The sequence below is a fragment of the Mesoplodon bidens genome (assembly GCF_964165515.1).
Source record: "Mesoplodon bidens genome assembly, chromosome: 3".
Taxonomy (NCBI): Eukaryota; Metazoa; Chordata; class Mammalia; order Artiodactyla; family Ziphiidae; genus Mesoplodon; species Mesoplodon bidens.
Window position 1 is genome coordinate 102,568,624 of NC_138178.1, and position 15,862 is coordinate 102,584,485.

The 15,862-nt window shown below is 47.6% G+C and overlaps 3 protein-coding genes across 6 annotated transcripts; 1 reads left to right on the top strand and 2 right to left on the bottom strand.

The window, feature by feature from the left end:
* Positions 1-507: 507 nt before the first annotated feature.
* On the bottom strand, positions 508-7,208 carry OSGEP (O-sialoglycoprotein endopeptidase). Its single transcript, XM_081228818.1, has 11 exons — positions 6,910-7,208; positions 5,597-5,716; positions 5,240-5,415; positions 2,709-2,804; positions 2,524-2,573; positions 2,299-2,377; positions 1,580-1,645; positions 1,377-1,467; positions 1,063-1,138; positions 864-962; positions 508-708 (listed from the first exon to the last, which is right to left on the bottom strand). Exons 1-11 carry the CDS (start codon positions 7,022-7,024, stop codon positions 669-671), a joined length of 1,008 nt encoding a protein of 335 aa, XP_081084944.1. The 5' UTR covers positions 7,025-7,208; the 3' UTR covers positions 508-668.
* Positions 7,209-7,524: 316 nt separating this feature from the next.
* On the top strand, positions 7,525-10,855 carry APEX1 (apurinic/apyrimidinic endodeoxyribonuclease 1). Its single transcript, XM_081229410.1, has 5 exons — positions 7,525-7,631; positions 7,936-8,061; positions 8,273-8,460; positions 9,535-9,727; positions 10,084-10,855. Exons 2-5 carry the CDS (start codon positions 8,004-8,006, stop codon positions 10,599-10,601), a joined length of 957 nt encoding a protein of 318 aa, XP_081085536.1. The 5' UTR covers positions 7,525-7,631; positions 7,936-8,003; the 3' UTR covers positions 10,602-10,855.
* A 102-nt stretch (positions 10,856-10,957) lies between these two features.
* PIP4P1 (phosphatidylinositol-4,5-bisphosphate 4-phosphatase 1) lies at positions 10,958-14,542 on the bottom strand. Of its 4 annotated transcripts, none has more exons than XM_081229406.1 (7): positions 14,265-14,540; positions 13,755-13,945; positions 13,282-13,388; positions 12,725-12,830; positions 12,468-12,520; positions 12,280-12,370; positions 10,958-11,798 (listed from the first exon to the last, which is right to left on the bottom strand). In XM_081229406.1, the coding sequence occupies exons 1-7, from the start codon at positions 14,425-14,427 to the stop codon at positions 11,655-11,657; spliced, it is 855 nt and encodes a 284-aa protein (XP_081085532.1). In that variant the 5' UTR covers positions 14,428-14,540; the 3' UTR covers positions 10,958-11,654. The 4 variants fall into 4 exon arrangements, with proteins under 4 accessions (XP_081085532.1, XP_081085533.1, XP_081085534.1 ...); XM_081229407.1 differs by having other exon boundaries at positions 14,286-14,538; XM_081229408.1 differs by lacking the exon at positions 12,725-12,830 and having other exon boundaries at positions 14,265-14,542.
* Between the last annotated feature and the right edge of the window lie 1,320 nt (positions 14,543-15,862).

A 15,862-nucleotide genomic window follows, 5' to 3' on the forward strand; every position in this document is an offset into this window, starting at 1 on the left:
ATAAAAAAGGGAACATACAGAGAAGAGGTTGAGCATAGGTGGGATTTTTGCTAATGCTGGCTGTTAATTTCAGAGAATGTATATACCTGGGGCCCGCCCCCTCAAGCCTGCCAATGGAAATGTCTGTAGGCCTAAGTGTATGGAAGAGGGATGGTTTTACTTTTGAGTTATCAATTAGCATGAAATTACACCTGGCTTCAGGCTATTTTCAGGGAAATCCTGAGTACCTATACTTCAAAGAATTTAAATGAGATGATAAATGTAAAGCAATTAGCATAAGATCTGATGCTAAAACAATATCAATGATAATAGCATTACTAAGAAGAGGTTAGAATATCTAAGAGATTCCCCTCAATTTTAGCTCCAGAGCAGCAGCTCCAAGGCAACCTGCATAGTCAGCCAGGGTGCCGCTCTGACCCCTTGCCTCCTTACCCATCACCCCATCAACAAGAATTTATCCAGTGCTAACTGTGTATCCTTCCTGAACACAAGTTGATTATCAACATATAAAAACAAAAATATTTTAATGCTGAGTCATCTTGAGGTTCAAATGATAGGAGAGGGGCATCCACAGCCTTGCCAGGATTCTTATGTCAGGATAAAGATTAAGGCCCAGGGTCCCTTGGTCTCCACTTAGGGCGCTATCTACTCCGATTCTGTTAACCTTGTTAGTCCCTCCATGTCACTTCTACTTCATCTGTCCGATACCTGTAAAAAAAAAAAACAGGAAAAACTTGGTGGACAGTTACCCCTTAGCACCTTCCATTCTTCTCTGCCCTCACGATTCTGGATCCTCTTCCCTGCTGCTCATTTTTGCCTACCTCCCATTTAATCCTGTCTACCTCCTCCAAGGGGCTACTCACCTCTGTGTGACCCCAGATTCACTGAGAGGAGTCCTGTGCCCAGCCCGAAACATCTCCCAGCCAGCCTGGGCTATCATGGCTCCATTGTCGATGCAGAATCTGGAAAGGAAAAGAGGTATGAAATTCATGATCTAAGCGTGGAAAATCACAGTAATTGGAGGGGAAAAAAAAGAAAGAAAAAAAGGGAAAGGGCCTTTACCTCTCATCTGTGGCAAAAAGCTGGGCTCCGCGCTCCTGGCACATCGTCTCCATCATTTCCTGTAACCTCATATTACCTACAAAGAGGTAGGGGTACAGTTAGCTTACTTTTAGCCATTTCTCCACAGTATGGCTGTACACCTCATGTGCACTGACTTAGGAAAATGAAGTAGGGATTCCAGGGGCAAGGAGTGGGAAGCACAGGACAAGAAATAAAACGAATAATTTCCCCAAACCCTTAGAGATTTAGAGTATCAGGAGGAGGATACACATGCCCCAAAATAGGAAAGAGAAGCACAGTTCAGTGATACATACACCCCACACCTCCCACGATGAGGGCTTCCTGGGAGCCACAATGTGCCATGGCTCGCTCTGTGATCTCTACCAGCATTGCAAACACAGTTTCCTATGGAAGGAAAACAAGGTGAAAACATCAAAGACAATCCCAGCTTAGTTCTGTCTACTATATAAAAGCTCCTCCAGCTTCAACTTTCTGTCCCAGCTTTTTACTCCATTACCTGCAGGGAGAAACATAGATCCTCAGGAGTACACTCGCCCGTGGCCAGCATCCGCTGGGTTACATCCTATAGTTAAAGGGGAAAACATATAAAACAATGAATTGCAGTTTGGGGATGACATATGAGCAAAAAATTTGTGCACTTGGAGTATCATCATGTTTCACCACAATTCAATTTGCCAGTACATCCCATATGACACCTTGCCCTTCACTGGCACTGAGCTATAAAACCAGCAGCAGTCTTTCATGATTCAATAATTACGGGGGGGAAAAAAAAAGGAAAGAAAGAAAATACTGTGATTAGCTTAAAAAAAAAAAAAGACTCAGTAATTATGAATGTCTACCCTGGCACCCTTCATTCCCTACCCCAGTTAATTTTTCTCTAGCGCACTTGTCCCCATCTGACCCTTTTTATTTTATTATTTCCCCCCTTCCTTTTTTTTTTTTTTTGGTTTCTTTTTCTGTCTCCCACCCCCACTGCATGAAAAGCAAGCTCCAAGTAGGCAGGGATTTTTGTTTTGCTCCATCTTGTATCACTATTGCCTTGAACAGCACCTGGCACACAAAAGATGTTCAATAAATATTTGCTAAATGAACTTATTCAGCATCTAACATGGGCCAGTACTATGCTATATGTAGAAAATACACTGGTGAGCAAAACACATGTGCTTCATTAAAAACCATGAGAAGTGCCGATCTCCTCACCTCTCCCACACTCACCTCAATGAAAGACAAGATCCCTGAGAATGAGACGTCCATCCCCTTTACAGTGTATGGCAGCTCAACTAGCTTCTTGCCTCTATGTGGGAGTGAGTATATGAGGCACTTAAGCCTGTAGTCAGCTGGCTGCTCACCCTCCAAAGCCCTCCCAAACCTCATTAACACATATACAGGGAAATCCCTGGCACCCCACCAGTCAGCCTCCCTCCACCTTATTCCCCTTACCGCTTTGCCATCTGTTCAATGTTGTAGCCTGGACTTGGGTCATTGGAAATCTAGCAGAAGGAAAAAGAGGATGAAGTCAGGTATCCAGAAGCATAAGAAGCTAATTTACTACTTTCCTCCTCCTTTTCCATGGCTCCCCCCAAACACATTCACACCTTATGTTCTCTGTAGCCTCAATGGCTTACCTTCAGCACTCGAGCAAAACGATCCAGACAATTACCCACAGCAATATCGATGGTTTCCCCAAAGATGCGGTAACGATGTTCTGAATACGCAATCACCTAAGGGTGATGAGGATGTCCATGAAACCTCAAGTCTGTAAAGAGGAGCATTTGGCTTTGGGGAAGAATGCAGCAGAGGATCAACATGGTCACTAGAGCTTCCAAAAAGCAATAAGCAATGGGAAAAACGACTTTCCCAAACCCTCAATGGGTACTTTTTAATAGCACTTATCTGAGAAGTCTATATATATCCCAAGGATTCCCAGAGCAGATTCCTAGTCTACAGAAGGTAGTCTAGGTCAGGGGAGAAGCAAATTATCACTTTGGATGCATTTTTCTTGCTTGGAGGTTCCTAATATTCCTTTAAAAGCAGTCTAGACAGTGTGTACTAGGGAAGGCTTTCCTTCTTGGAAGCAGGAAACCAGAGTTCTTCTAGGTTATCCTACCAGGGTGGTGGTATTTGGAAACCACCAAGGTAGAGTTAAAAGAAACCCAAAAATCCCAGGGAATTCCCTAGCGGCCCAGTGGTTAGGACTCAGCTCTTTCACTGCTGAAGGTGCTCGTTCAACCCCTGGTTGGGGAACTAAGATCCCACAAGTCACGCAGTGCAGCAAACACAACAAAAACAAAACAAAACTGAAAACCCCATTCTGGGTCAGACTAATGGCCCATCCAACTCAGCACTGGCAACCAACTTATGTCCATTCTTCATACGTGACCAGCTTCTAGCACAGAGAGTATTTATCACCCACTGACACATATGCTCCATACTGCTGACAGTGAGTACTTCCTAAGGACCATAAGTCCCTTTCCCTTTCTGGTGCTGCTAGGGATTTTCTTCCATTCTGATGTAGCTCTTACTCTACTGTCAAAAGCTGGCAACAAAAGAGGAAAGAAAAAATTCTGCCTTTCTACTTCTGTCATCTACACTTCCCTACCCAATCATCTTCTGTTTTTCACACCTAAGCAGGCTTCAAAAGGGAGGAGGAAAAGAAGAGAAAATTCCATCGCTGCTCATATCCATTAACTCTTGTAAGCTTCCGCTGATACTTTCCACACCCCAAGTCCCTAACCTTGTATGATATCCTTCAGGCCTCAACCAGTTACTTGCTTTCTACCCATTAAAGTTGCCACATCATTTTCACAGGAATGTGTGCTTCATCTTTAATAACTATTTCACAAGATGAAGTTTTAGAACATAACCCTTTCATAAGCTGCAGACAATGAGCATTCCTGACAATAATCCCATCAGGTGTTATGTGGGAAAGGAAGGCTGGAGTTCTCTAATCCCAACCTAAAAAGGTCTTATAAGGTATCCCAAACAACTCTGGCTTCACCTGTAAGTTTAAAATACCTTCTGCCATTCATAAAATGTTTTCTAAATTATTTATATTTTCATACTCTTAAAAACTTCTATATATTTATCACCAGTAACTAAAACAAAACATGCAATTGTTGTAAAGATACAAATGGGATAGTGCCCCTTAGTTTTAATTGCTAAGATTCATAGGAAAAATAAGCTTCAAGATAATGAAAATGAAAATCCTTTCATTATTTTGAATACTTCAATCCTTACCATTCTTTCCTTCTCTAAATTGGAAATTCCTTATCTCTGCAGACACATATATAAAGGTCATCTAACGTTCTAATCATACTGCCCAAACATACAATATCACAAACTCTGTTGTGGGTTTTCTAGTATATCACATTTTAGTTTCAGATGAGCCCAGCTTTGCTCTTGCAGTTCCCACCACTCGGGTGGAACATGAAAGTTGTTGGTACAGTGCCTTAGAAATTAAGAAGGAATGGTGGAGCTTTTCTGCCGTAGTCCTGAGTGGTTTCTGTCAAAATGGGCAAGTTCATGAAACCTGGGAAGGTGGTGCTGCTCCTGGTGGGTCATCATGAAGAACACTGATGATGGCATCCCACTATCCCTGCAAAGTGATGGCTACCACTGGCAAGAAGAAAATCGCCAGGAGGTCAGAGATCAAGTCTTTTGTGAAAGTTTATAACTATAATCACCTCATGCCCACAAGGTAGTCTGTGGATATCCCCTTGGAAAAAACTGTTGTCAGCAAGCATGTCTTCAGAGACCCTGCTCTTAAACACATGGCCCAACAAGAGGCCAAGGTTAGTCTGAAGAGAGACCAGCAAAAACAAATGGTTCTTCCAGAAGCTGTGGTTTTAGACCTGTTTTGTTTCAGTCATTAAAAATAACCAGGGCTTCCCTGGTGGCACAGTGGTTGAGAGTCCGCCTGCCGATGCAGGGGACACGGGTTCATGCCCCGGTCCGGGAAGATCCCACGTGCCGCGGAGCGGCTGGGCCCGTGAGCCATGGCCACTGAGCCTGCGTGTCCGGAGCCCGTGTTCCTCAACCGGAGAAGCCACAACAGTAGGAGGCCCAAGTACCGCAAAAAAAAAAAAAAAATTAAAAAAATAACCAAAAATCTCTGAGGGGAGATAAAAAGAAGGAACAGTGTAGTACTGTTAAATACCTGTGTATTTCCTCCACTGACATATAGCACAGTTGGGCTGGTGGCTCCAGTGATGAGGCGGCCCATTTCAATGTGGCCTATGCAGTGGTTAACGCCCAGCAATGGCTTATTCCACAACTGAGCCATAGTACGGGCTACAACAGCCACAGAAACCAGTGGGGCACCCATGCCAGGACCTACGGGGACAGAAATGGGAGTGAGAATCCTATAGACACTGAGAAAAACAGAGCCGGGGGAAGCAGGGGATGTGAAGGTTGGGTGGTGGTAGTGGTGGTAGCAGAGGTGAGCTGCAGGCTATTTTGACCTAGCCAGGCTCCAGGTATATTCTTCCATTGTCGCCCACTCTCCCAGCCATACCTTTGGTGTATGCAATGCAATCAATATCCTTGGAGGTTAATCCAGCCTCTGTTAGTGCCTCCTGCAGCAGGTCCAGGATAACAGCTCGGTGGTGCCTGGCAGTAGCACCTGGAAGGAATCCTAAGAGATGGACACAAGTCAGTGATCACAGAGTTTTTCTATAGAAAGGTAGGTAGAAGTCAAAACAGACGTTTTAGTGGGGTAGGAAGAGTCCCTTTCCCTTTCCTCAAGCATCCTGTCTTCTATGTCTTCAGATATAGTCTTTCCAGCCTGTTCAGCTAGGCTAAACAGCTCTCAGAAATGCCCTTCTTCATACCCAACTCATACTCAGGACTCAATTCAAGTGATACCTATCTCATACTTTTTGGTGATCTTCTGTGACCCTACAAACCGTGTGCATGAATTTAACACATCATTGAATTTAACATACTATATGTAACATATAATAACTATAGCATTATAATTATCCTTACTTTTCCCAGTTTAACCATGAACATCTCAAAGCACTGGCTATTTTATTTATCTTCACATTCTTGGTGCCCAAATGCCAAGGGTGAGTGCTAAACATATATATATATGTGTGTGTGTATATATATATATATATATATATATATATATATATATATATATATATATATATATATACATTCCTAATGAGTAACCTGTCACAACATTGCCTGCTCAGGGAGGCTTTTCAGGTATATGCAAGTCAGTTGCCTTCTCCTACATAAGCAGATGTTTGCGGGGAGGGTAGACAAGTTACAATATAACTTACAAATAACATTTACTAAAAGTGATAATGTGTCTGGTACTTTAATTCTCAAGACCCAATGATGCAGGTATTACCATTCCCATTTTAAGAATACAGAAGTCCAAAAACAACTACTGAATATTGCAAAGCCAGCCAGTTCTGTCTACACCTAAGCTGGGAGTCTTTACACTCTCTCATTCTGGTGTATTTTGACTGCATCTACGTTATACTATTTATCACACTGTGATGTGAAGTTCTGTCTACATGTCCAGCTCCATAACAAGCTTATACATCTATTTTTGTAGCCAGCAGCCAGCTGACGATTAGCACGTAAAAGATGCTCAATAAAGGCTGAACGAGCTCAGAAGATCCAGGTTCAAGTGCCTGTGACTCTTCTATCCATCAGCCTTGTGATAACACTGTCACATAATCTCAGAGACTCAGATCAAAAACTATGAGGGGACAATGCGCTCCACACCTTTCTTCACTAATGTTTAGGAAGATGGCAGGTAATGCTGTGCGGAGAAGTGCGCCGCAAACTATAAGTTCCCTACTCCCGTACCTGTGCCAGGAGGCGTGACGTAAGTCCGCCGCGGGTTCGCCAGCACCACGCCATCCCGTACTACTCCCACGCCAATCTTGTTGGCGCTGCCTTCAAAACCCAAAACCGCCGGCATGGCTCCGAGCTACCACTGGGGCCGTGGAGCCCGCACCAGTCCGCGCTGGGACGCAGACTCTGAGTCGCTGAAGAAAACGAGTCGGTGGCTGCTAAGGAGCAGCACTCACCGAAACAGATACCAAAGAATTCCCGCTGGTAGCGCGCCGGCGCCAGCCCCAACCCCTGTCGTCACGGCGACCCATCAAGGCCCCTTCGAGGACCTGTTCTCTTAACTGCCAGGAACACAGAGTCGGCATCTGCTCCTTAAATTCCTATCCGTTCCTCTGCCTCTCTCCCATGGTCCAGCCCAGCCTTCTCCACTGATTTTGTTCTCTCTTAGACAGCTCTGGGATCTCCGGTCAAGGTGGCAGAAGGAGTCGTGATTCTGGCATAGCGATGAACAGCCCAAGAATGGAGGATTGGGGCCTTCAGTGCCCCGGAGTCACGGAGAAGGTTGGGAAGGCTGAGCTTTCCGTCACGTGGTACAAACAGACCAATCACCCGCATTCCTCCGCCACTGGAGGCGTATCTCAGATCACGTGACCACACCAGTTACCCACGTGGGGGCACATCGTGCTCCATTCTTTGTGCTGGGTTAAGGAGGAGTCAGGCTGCGACCCAAGCAGGTCAGTTACAGGGTTGTTGTTGTTTTGCCTATCGTAGGGGCTTCTCTGGACTTCTGATCGGCAAGCCTAAGTCGGAATTCTTAATTAAGTCCGTCGATTGGCTGGAGGGCCGATCTCGTGAGGAGGGTAGGAGGCACTATGAAATGATTTAGTCTTGAGGATGAGGGGCTGAAAGGCCGATGGTGCACTGAGGCGGGAAAAGAATTCAGAGATAATACGGTTTGAAAGGCGGGACTCGGTGCGGGGGCGCCCGAGGGGGGAGTCTTCCCCAGCCTTAGCTGGTTTCACTTCTTTGCGTCTGTAGGCAACGCGATAAATATACTGCTTCGGTGGGCGACGTGGAACTGGTGCAGAAGGGTGTTTGTTACAGTGATGCCGAAACGTGGGAAAAAGGGAGCGGTGGCAGAAGACGGGGAAGAGCCCAAGATTGGTAAGAGAATGAAATAGGCCCATCTCCTTAGAGGCTGCGATGGGGATGTCTATAATTCCCTTGATGAACGGGAGGTACGGACCGACTGTATACTCATTTTTGCAGTTTGCGAAGAAGTCGCGGCAACTGCAGGCTCTCGGTGGATCTATAGTTAACAGGATCAAAGTTGGATACCGCCAACTTATATCATTGTGTATTACTTATTTTATAGAACCAGAGGCCAAGAAGAGCAAGGCGGGAGCAAAAAAAAATGAAAAAGAGGCAACAGGAGAGGGGGCAGTCATGTATGAGGACCCCCCAGATCAGAAAACCTCAGCCGGTGGCAAATCAGCCACACTGAAGATCTGCTCCTGGAACGTGGATGGGCTTCGAGCCTGGATTAAGAAGAAAGGTTTAGATGTGAGTGTAATTAAGGGGAGGGGGGTACCGATCTTGGGGTTTAATCACCTTTTCCCATTTTAGTTCCTAGCGCTGTCGTTGTGGCAGAGATACAAGGTTTTCACCAAGTCATACCACTTGTATGTCTTTTTTTTTTAATAAATTTATTTTTGGCTGCGTTGGGTCTTCGTTGCTAAGCAGGGGTTTTCTCTAGTTGTGGCGAGCGGGGGCTACCCTTCGTTGTGGTGCGTAGGCTTCTCATTGCGGTGGCTTTTCTTGTTGTGGAGCGCGGGCTCTAGAGCGCAGGCTCAGTAGTTGTGGCGCACGGGCTTAGTTGCTCCGCGGCATGTGGGATTTTTCCGACCAGGGCTCGAACCCGTGTTCCCTGCATTGGCAGCCGGATTCTTAACCACTGTGCCACCAGGGAAGCCCCCACTTGTATTTCTTAAATGCCATTCCACCAGTTCCACTGCCACTGTTTTATTTAATGTCCTCTTTTTCCTAGCATGTCAGAAAAACCTTGTTACTGGACTTGCTCCATTTTATTTCCTGCATATCCAACATTTAAATAACTACTTAAAAAATCTTAGCTGGCTGTCTATCCACTGCCTATAGGGAAAAAACCAATCTTCTCAGTGTTGCATGGAACACTCTCTCTTGTCTCCCTGCCACTGATGTAGTTTATAACTTCAAATACTGTGTTGCTAGACTTATACTCCTTCTGCAGAGACTGTGTCTTATTTATTTATTTATTTATGGCTGCCTTGGGTCTTCGTTGCTGCGCGGGCTTTCTCTAGTTGCGGTGAGCAGGGGCTACTCTTTGTTGTGGTGCACGGGGTTTTCATTGCGGTGGCTTCTCTTGTTGCAGAGCACGGGCTCAGTAGTTGTGGCACACGGGCTTAGTAGCTCCGCGGCATGTGGGATCTTCCCGGACCAGGGATGAACCCATGTCCCCTGCATTGGCAGGTGGATTCTTAACCACTGTGCCACCAGGGAAGTCCCTCACCTGTGTATCTCTAGTACTTAGCACATAGATTCTTCAATAAATGTCTGCTGAATTGATAATACTTTTTCTACCTTTCATTTCGCTCACAGTGGGTAAAGGAGGAAGCCCCAGATATCCTGTGCCTCCAAGAGACCAAATGTTCTGAGAACAAACTACCAGCTGAACTTCAAGCACTCTCTGGACTATCCCATCAGTACTGGTCAGCTCCTTCAGACAAGGAAGGGTACAGTGGTGTGGGCCTACTCTCCCGCCAGTGCCCACTCAAAGTCTCCTATGGCATTGGTGAGACCCTGTTGATTCCTAAAGCCCGGCTCTTCCAAACCAATTGCTGATATCCCACTCCAGTCCCAATTCTTGATCCCTTTATTCTTTGCTTTCCCTTTTTTTTTTTTTGCGGTACGCGGGCCTCTCACTGTTGTGGCCTCTCCCGTTGCGGAGCACAGGCTCCGGACGCGCAGGCTCAGCGGCCATGGCTCACGGGCCTAGCCGCTCCACGGCATGTGGGATCCTCCTGGACCGGGGCACGAACCTGTGTCCCCTGCATCGGCAGGCAGACTCTCTACCACTGCGCCACCAGGGAAGCCCCTGCTTTCTTTTTCTTAAACTTCTTTTTGCTAATTGTTTCATCGTTTCTGTAGGTGAAGAGGAACATGATCAGGAAGGCAGAGTGATTGTGGCTGAATATGATGCATTTGTGCTGGTGACAGCCTATGTACCTAATGCAGGCCGAGGTCTGGTGCGCCTGGAGTACCGGCAGCGCTGGGATGAAGCCTTTCGCAAATTCCTGAAGGGTTTGGCTTCCCGCAAGCCCCTTGTGCTATGTGGGGACCTCAACGTGGCTCATGAAGAAATTGATCTTCGCAACCCAAAGGGAAACAAAAAGAATGCTGGCTTCACTCCAGAAGAGCGTCAAGGCTTTGGGGAATTGCTGCAGGCAGTGCCACTGACTGACAGTTTCCGGCACCTCTACCCCAACACGGCCTATGCCTATACCTTTTGGACATACATGATGAATGCGCGATCCAAAAACGTTGGTTGGCGCCTTGATTATTTCTTATTGTCTCACTCTCTGTTGCCTGCTTTGTGTGACAGCAAGATCCGTTCCAAGGCTCTGGGCAGTGACCACTGTCCCATCACCCTATATCTAGCACTGTGACACCTCCCCCAAATCACTTTGAGCCTGGGAAATAAGCCCACTAAACTAGCTTTAAACTTCTTACCCCCAAGCTTTAAAAACTGCTCTCTAGAGAAATCTGCATTGTTACTTCCCTTCTAAACTATGAATCCTTTAACCAGGCTTCTAGAAACAGACTTAAGTTCTCCATGATTTGTGTGGGGGGGGGTTCTTCTTTTTTTTTTTTACATTAAACAAAAGCTACTGATGACTTCCTTTGAACTGTCCATGTGAAAATAAAGAGTCATAGTTTCAGCCTTGCTGTCTTTGTATTCTACCCCTTTGTGGGGCTATAAATTCCCCTCATCCTTTCATACACACAGATTTAACAACTGGAATAGAGTAGAGTCATGACCTTATTTATTTACAAGCACAGGATGAGTCCCTAACCTCCCCCATGACAGAGCAACCCTACCCAGCCCAGTTAAATACTGCAACTGGGGGGTAAGGTTGAAAAGGAGGAATTATAGGAAATACAGGACTAGGGGACCACACCCCACATTAAATAGTTATATATACATCAGTTCCTGTGGTTCTGTACAGAGCAGCGGCTGACCCCACCCCCAGAGGACGTGGAATGGGGGAGAGGAGACTGAGGGTGCTGAGACCAGAGCCAGCCCCTGAAGTGCAATAGCAGCAGCAAGGTCCTAATGGTGCACAAGAGGGAGGGAGACCCCCAGGGCTACCCACCCCCACCCTGCCCTGGAATGTGTAAGGGACAGGAATGGCTCTCAGGGAGCATATAGGAAGGACAAGGCTAGAACCGTCTTTTAGGACCCAGGTTTAGGGGAAACTTTCCGCCTACGTCACCCTAAACACAGCAACCACTGGAGGAAAGCAGATGGCCAGCAGTGGTTTTACTTATTCCTCCAAACCTAGGTGAGGGCCTGGTTCCTTCCTACCTCTCTGCAGGGAAAAGGAAGGCAGTTGCTTGGCTCCCCTTATAAAAGCCCAGGGAGCCTTTTACCATCACTCCCTTTATAGTGTCACTGTCCCCACCTGGACGGGGCCAGGCAGTCTGAGTCATTGTGGGGCTCAGGAGAAGTTCTGGACAGGGTGGCTGACCTTCATACAGGCCCAATAGAGGGCCCGGCCCAAACACAGCACAGCCAACAGGATGACAAATGCCCAGGCTGCATAGATGCCTCCGTATCGTTGTGCATGCTTCCATGTGCCAAACTGATGAAGAAGAAAAAGGAAGATGAGGTTACTGTTGATCTCTCACCACTTTTTAGGAGCCCTAGTAACAGTAACATGGAACTCAAGCTTCAGTCTCTGTCCCCTATCCACATGCAGCCACCTTCAGGAACCTTTTAAAAGGCCCAGCTGTCTAGCTCCCTCCACTGGGCAGGAACATACTCAAACAATCCCAGACATCTGTCAGTTTTTCTTCATGTCTGACAACTGAGCCAGGTTTCCTAATAGCAACTCAGTCTAAGCCACTGCTCCACTGTTGTATCCTCTGCATAAAGAAGATAGCTGTTTTCTACTCTGATAGTAACAATGAAGACCATTTATCAGTCTCCTTCAACTTCAGTTCATCTACACATTAAAACAAGACAAACAAAAACACTGTTTCTTTCACTTCTTTTTAGGATAGCCATTTCCCCAATCTTAGACGAGGCTGCAGAATGAAAGGGGTTGGATCAAAGTTACTCACAGCAAGGCCAGTGGCAGTGACTGCCAAGAGTAAGCCAAGCAAGAAGCAGCAGATACATCTCTTTCGTGGATATCTGCGCCCAATAGATGACCTGTGGGGTGGCAAACAAAAATGGATACTTGCAATGGCCCTGTAGCTTTTACTCTATTCACTACCCAGCTCAACAATGCCGCTCTCTAATCACTCACACTTTCCTGCAGTGAGGGCAACGGGCCAAGGTTCGGTCTGTGAACTCTGTCCACTATGGAGAAAGGAAAAGAGAAACCAATTAATAGTAGAAGCAGGGTCATCTTCAATGAGAGCCCTGGGGCAGTGGAGGCTGGGAAATGGGTCCTCATAAAACAGACCTTTTCAGGATTCATTATCATAACTCAGAAATATATTCATGACTACTTCTCCGCTGCCCACCCCCCGCCCCCCAGGGCTTCCCAATACCTCTCCTCACCAGAAAAGTATTCTTGCAATGTCCACAGATGACCCTGACACCCACAGGTTGTGGTTCTGGACTCAAAGGTCCCGGATGCACAGGCCCCAGGTTGATGATTCTTTTGCTGTACAGGAGAAAAAGACTATGTTTTAAAAGTTTTCAATCCTAAGGATCCCTACATTATTCCTCCTTTACATCCCCCACTCCCTGGCTCTCTAAGTCCCTCTACTTCTCTGTACATTTAAGATACTCTGGCCCCCCCAGCCCTACCCCAGAGAATCCTTGAGGAAGAGCATCGCTTAAACTTCAGGCCTCTAATTTCCCTTTTACCTCAGGATAATTCACCCAGTCTCTGAGACTCTCCATCTTCCTAAAGGACACCACTTTTCTCCCAATCTTTTTATTGAGAGATGAGAAAGATGGCTATAACATTCTAGAGGCACAACAGTCCTTAGCTTTTTCTCTTTCTAAATAAACACCAAGCTCTCTCACCTTTACATTCTCGATAAACATTCACCCTTTTTCGGCCTTCCGATTTTCCCCACAAATGCCCTTCCCCAAATTATCCCTCTCACCAGTATGGCCGAGGGCAGGCAATCCGCTGGGAAGTCACTTTGCAGATAAGGAGACAGTTGCAGGGGCATCGAACATATTTTTTCCCTGGGGGTGCATTCTTGATTGGCTAGAGAATAATGGGGACATCGGTAAGCAAACCTCTAATCCCAATCCCTTCCAATTCCTCCAAAAACCTTCTGAGGAGAGATCAGAGATAAAATCTTAGCCAGGACAGAGAAATGAAAGGCATATAACATGAGATTTGCAAATAAAAACTAAGCTTAAGTATCCAAAGTATGTATGAAGGTGAGGGATGGTAAATATTAGCTTTGGTGAGTGGCTTCTGGGGAAATGGCTGTGTGAGACTCCTGGAACTGAAACCTGGGTTTCATCAAAAGCACTTGGCTAACGCCTGAAGGTCCGGGTCTAGAATCAAGGGATCAGAAAGAGGATCTGGGAAACAGGGCCCATTTCACAGATTTGTATAACTCACAGTGGCTTCATTGCAGACGCCACATTTGACTACATGCTGATGCATCTTGCCTTCCACGTTGATGAGAGACTGGCAGACTCTGCAGGTGATCATGGGTGCACTCCCACTGTCCGGGCTGGTCAGGGGTGAATAGGGGGGTGGGTCCTCCCCAGGCAACACGGCTGGGTGTCCCTCGGGGAACGGGGGAAATGCTGGAGAGGAAGGTAAAAAGAAGGGCTGGCATCAGTTGCAGACACCCCCACTGAAGCTACACGGAGTAAGGCAACTCTTGCTGGTCCTCAAGCCTTCTGACAAGCTCAGCGGGATCTTATGATCAGTGCTTCGATCAGATTCCTCAGAACCCCCTTCCGCTCCGAAGCTCCGGTCGCGATTGCGGAGGGAAGGAAGCCTCCCCCGATCACAGGTGCAACAGCTCTGCACCTGGCGCTTGGGCCCCGCCCCCGCCCTCGGTCCCGCCCCCTGCTCCTCTCAGAGTACCCCCGGGAACACCTCGGACCCGCCCCGTCTTACCCTGGGGCGGGGCATGTTTACCGGCTCCGTACGGTGGTGCGGAGGGGGTCAGGCCTCCCCCGGGCCCAGCCCCACTCCCGCCCGGCCCCACTAATCCGTTGCCGCCGGCGCCACCGTCGATAGGCTCAGAGAGCAGCGGGGATCGCTCTCCATCTGCCGCCATGGCCTCCACCGCCGCCTCACGCTTTGGCCAAGGATCCGGCTCTTCGCCGCTGCCGTCGCCGCAGCCACCGCCGCCGCTACCGGGTCCCCAGGGCGCCTGCGCGCCGCGCGGCCAGCTCGCCCGCAACCGGTGGCCTGCCCCGCCCCGTTTCGCCCGCGGCACTTGATAGGCTATCCCCGCCCCCGTCGTGCTATTATTCGCGGAGACAAACCAATTTCTGGTCCTGTGAAGGCAGCTCCTATTTTCCATTGGGGAGCGTGGCGCCATCGTCAACTGTCACATGACTTTCAGGACGCCGCTGGGCCTGCAAAAACTGCACGTGACGAGAAGTTCTTCGAGCTATTGGAAGCGTGGTCCATCGCGCTACCTCCAGACCAGGAGGTGGGGCAGGGCTGCTTCAGCTCACTGGTGTTTCAGGAAGCCGCCGGTCGTCTGTCAGTCGCCCAGAGCGGGCGCATAGTCATCGCTCCTCATTAGTCCAAAAACATCACTAAAAGATTTTTCTACTCTTTGAGGTTATAATTGGCCTCTCATTGGCTGGAGGCTTCCCTTCCCTGGTCCTGCGATCCTTGGGGCGCAACTTTATTGGCCCGAACTTAGAGCCAGAACCTGGGGGCGTGGCTCAATGAGCTGCAGTGAAAGCGTGAGGGAGTTTGGGCTGTTCTAAGCACCGGGAGTAGGAACGGTAGGCAATAGTTAGCCACTCTACTCAAAGGAATACCTGTAAAAAGTCAGAGTGAAGATGTGCCAGAAGGAAATGGATTAAAACGTTAAGATTTTCACCCCAGGCTTTCTCACTGAAGTCACTTCTGGAACAGGACACAAGACCGGCTTCTCCAGGAAGCTGCCTTGCAGACCCCACCCTCCCACCATCCCTGGTTAAATTATGAAAGCATCTTTGTATGAGTCTGCCTCTATCGCAACAAGGATGTCTCATCATTTTACTCAATTTTGTGACCCCCAATTATAAACATATATGTATGATAAGAGTTTTTTGACTGAGTTACCAATCAAGTTCAAAGAGATTTTAGTTACCTTATATGGCATAAGAGAGAGTCTTTAGACTTGTCTCTGCTTTGCCCCCAGCCAGGAGACTGCTAATGGAGGTTATTCTGACAAGTATTAGAAAAGATCTTAAGCAGCTCAAACATTGAAACATACAACCAGGACTTCCCAGGTGGCGCAGTGGTTAAGAATCTGCCTGCCAATGCAGAGGACACGGGTTCAATCCCTGGTCCGGGAAGGTTCCCACCTGCCACGGAGCAACTAAGCCCGTGTGCCACAACTACCGAGCCCACGTGCCACAACTACTGAAGACTGTGCGCCTAGAGCCCGTGCTCCGTAACAAGAGAAGCCACTGCAGTGAGAAGCCTCCACACCACAACAAAGAGTAGCCTCTACTTGCTGCGACTAGAGAAAGCCTGCGCGCAACAAC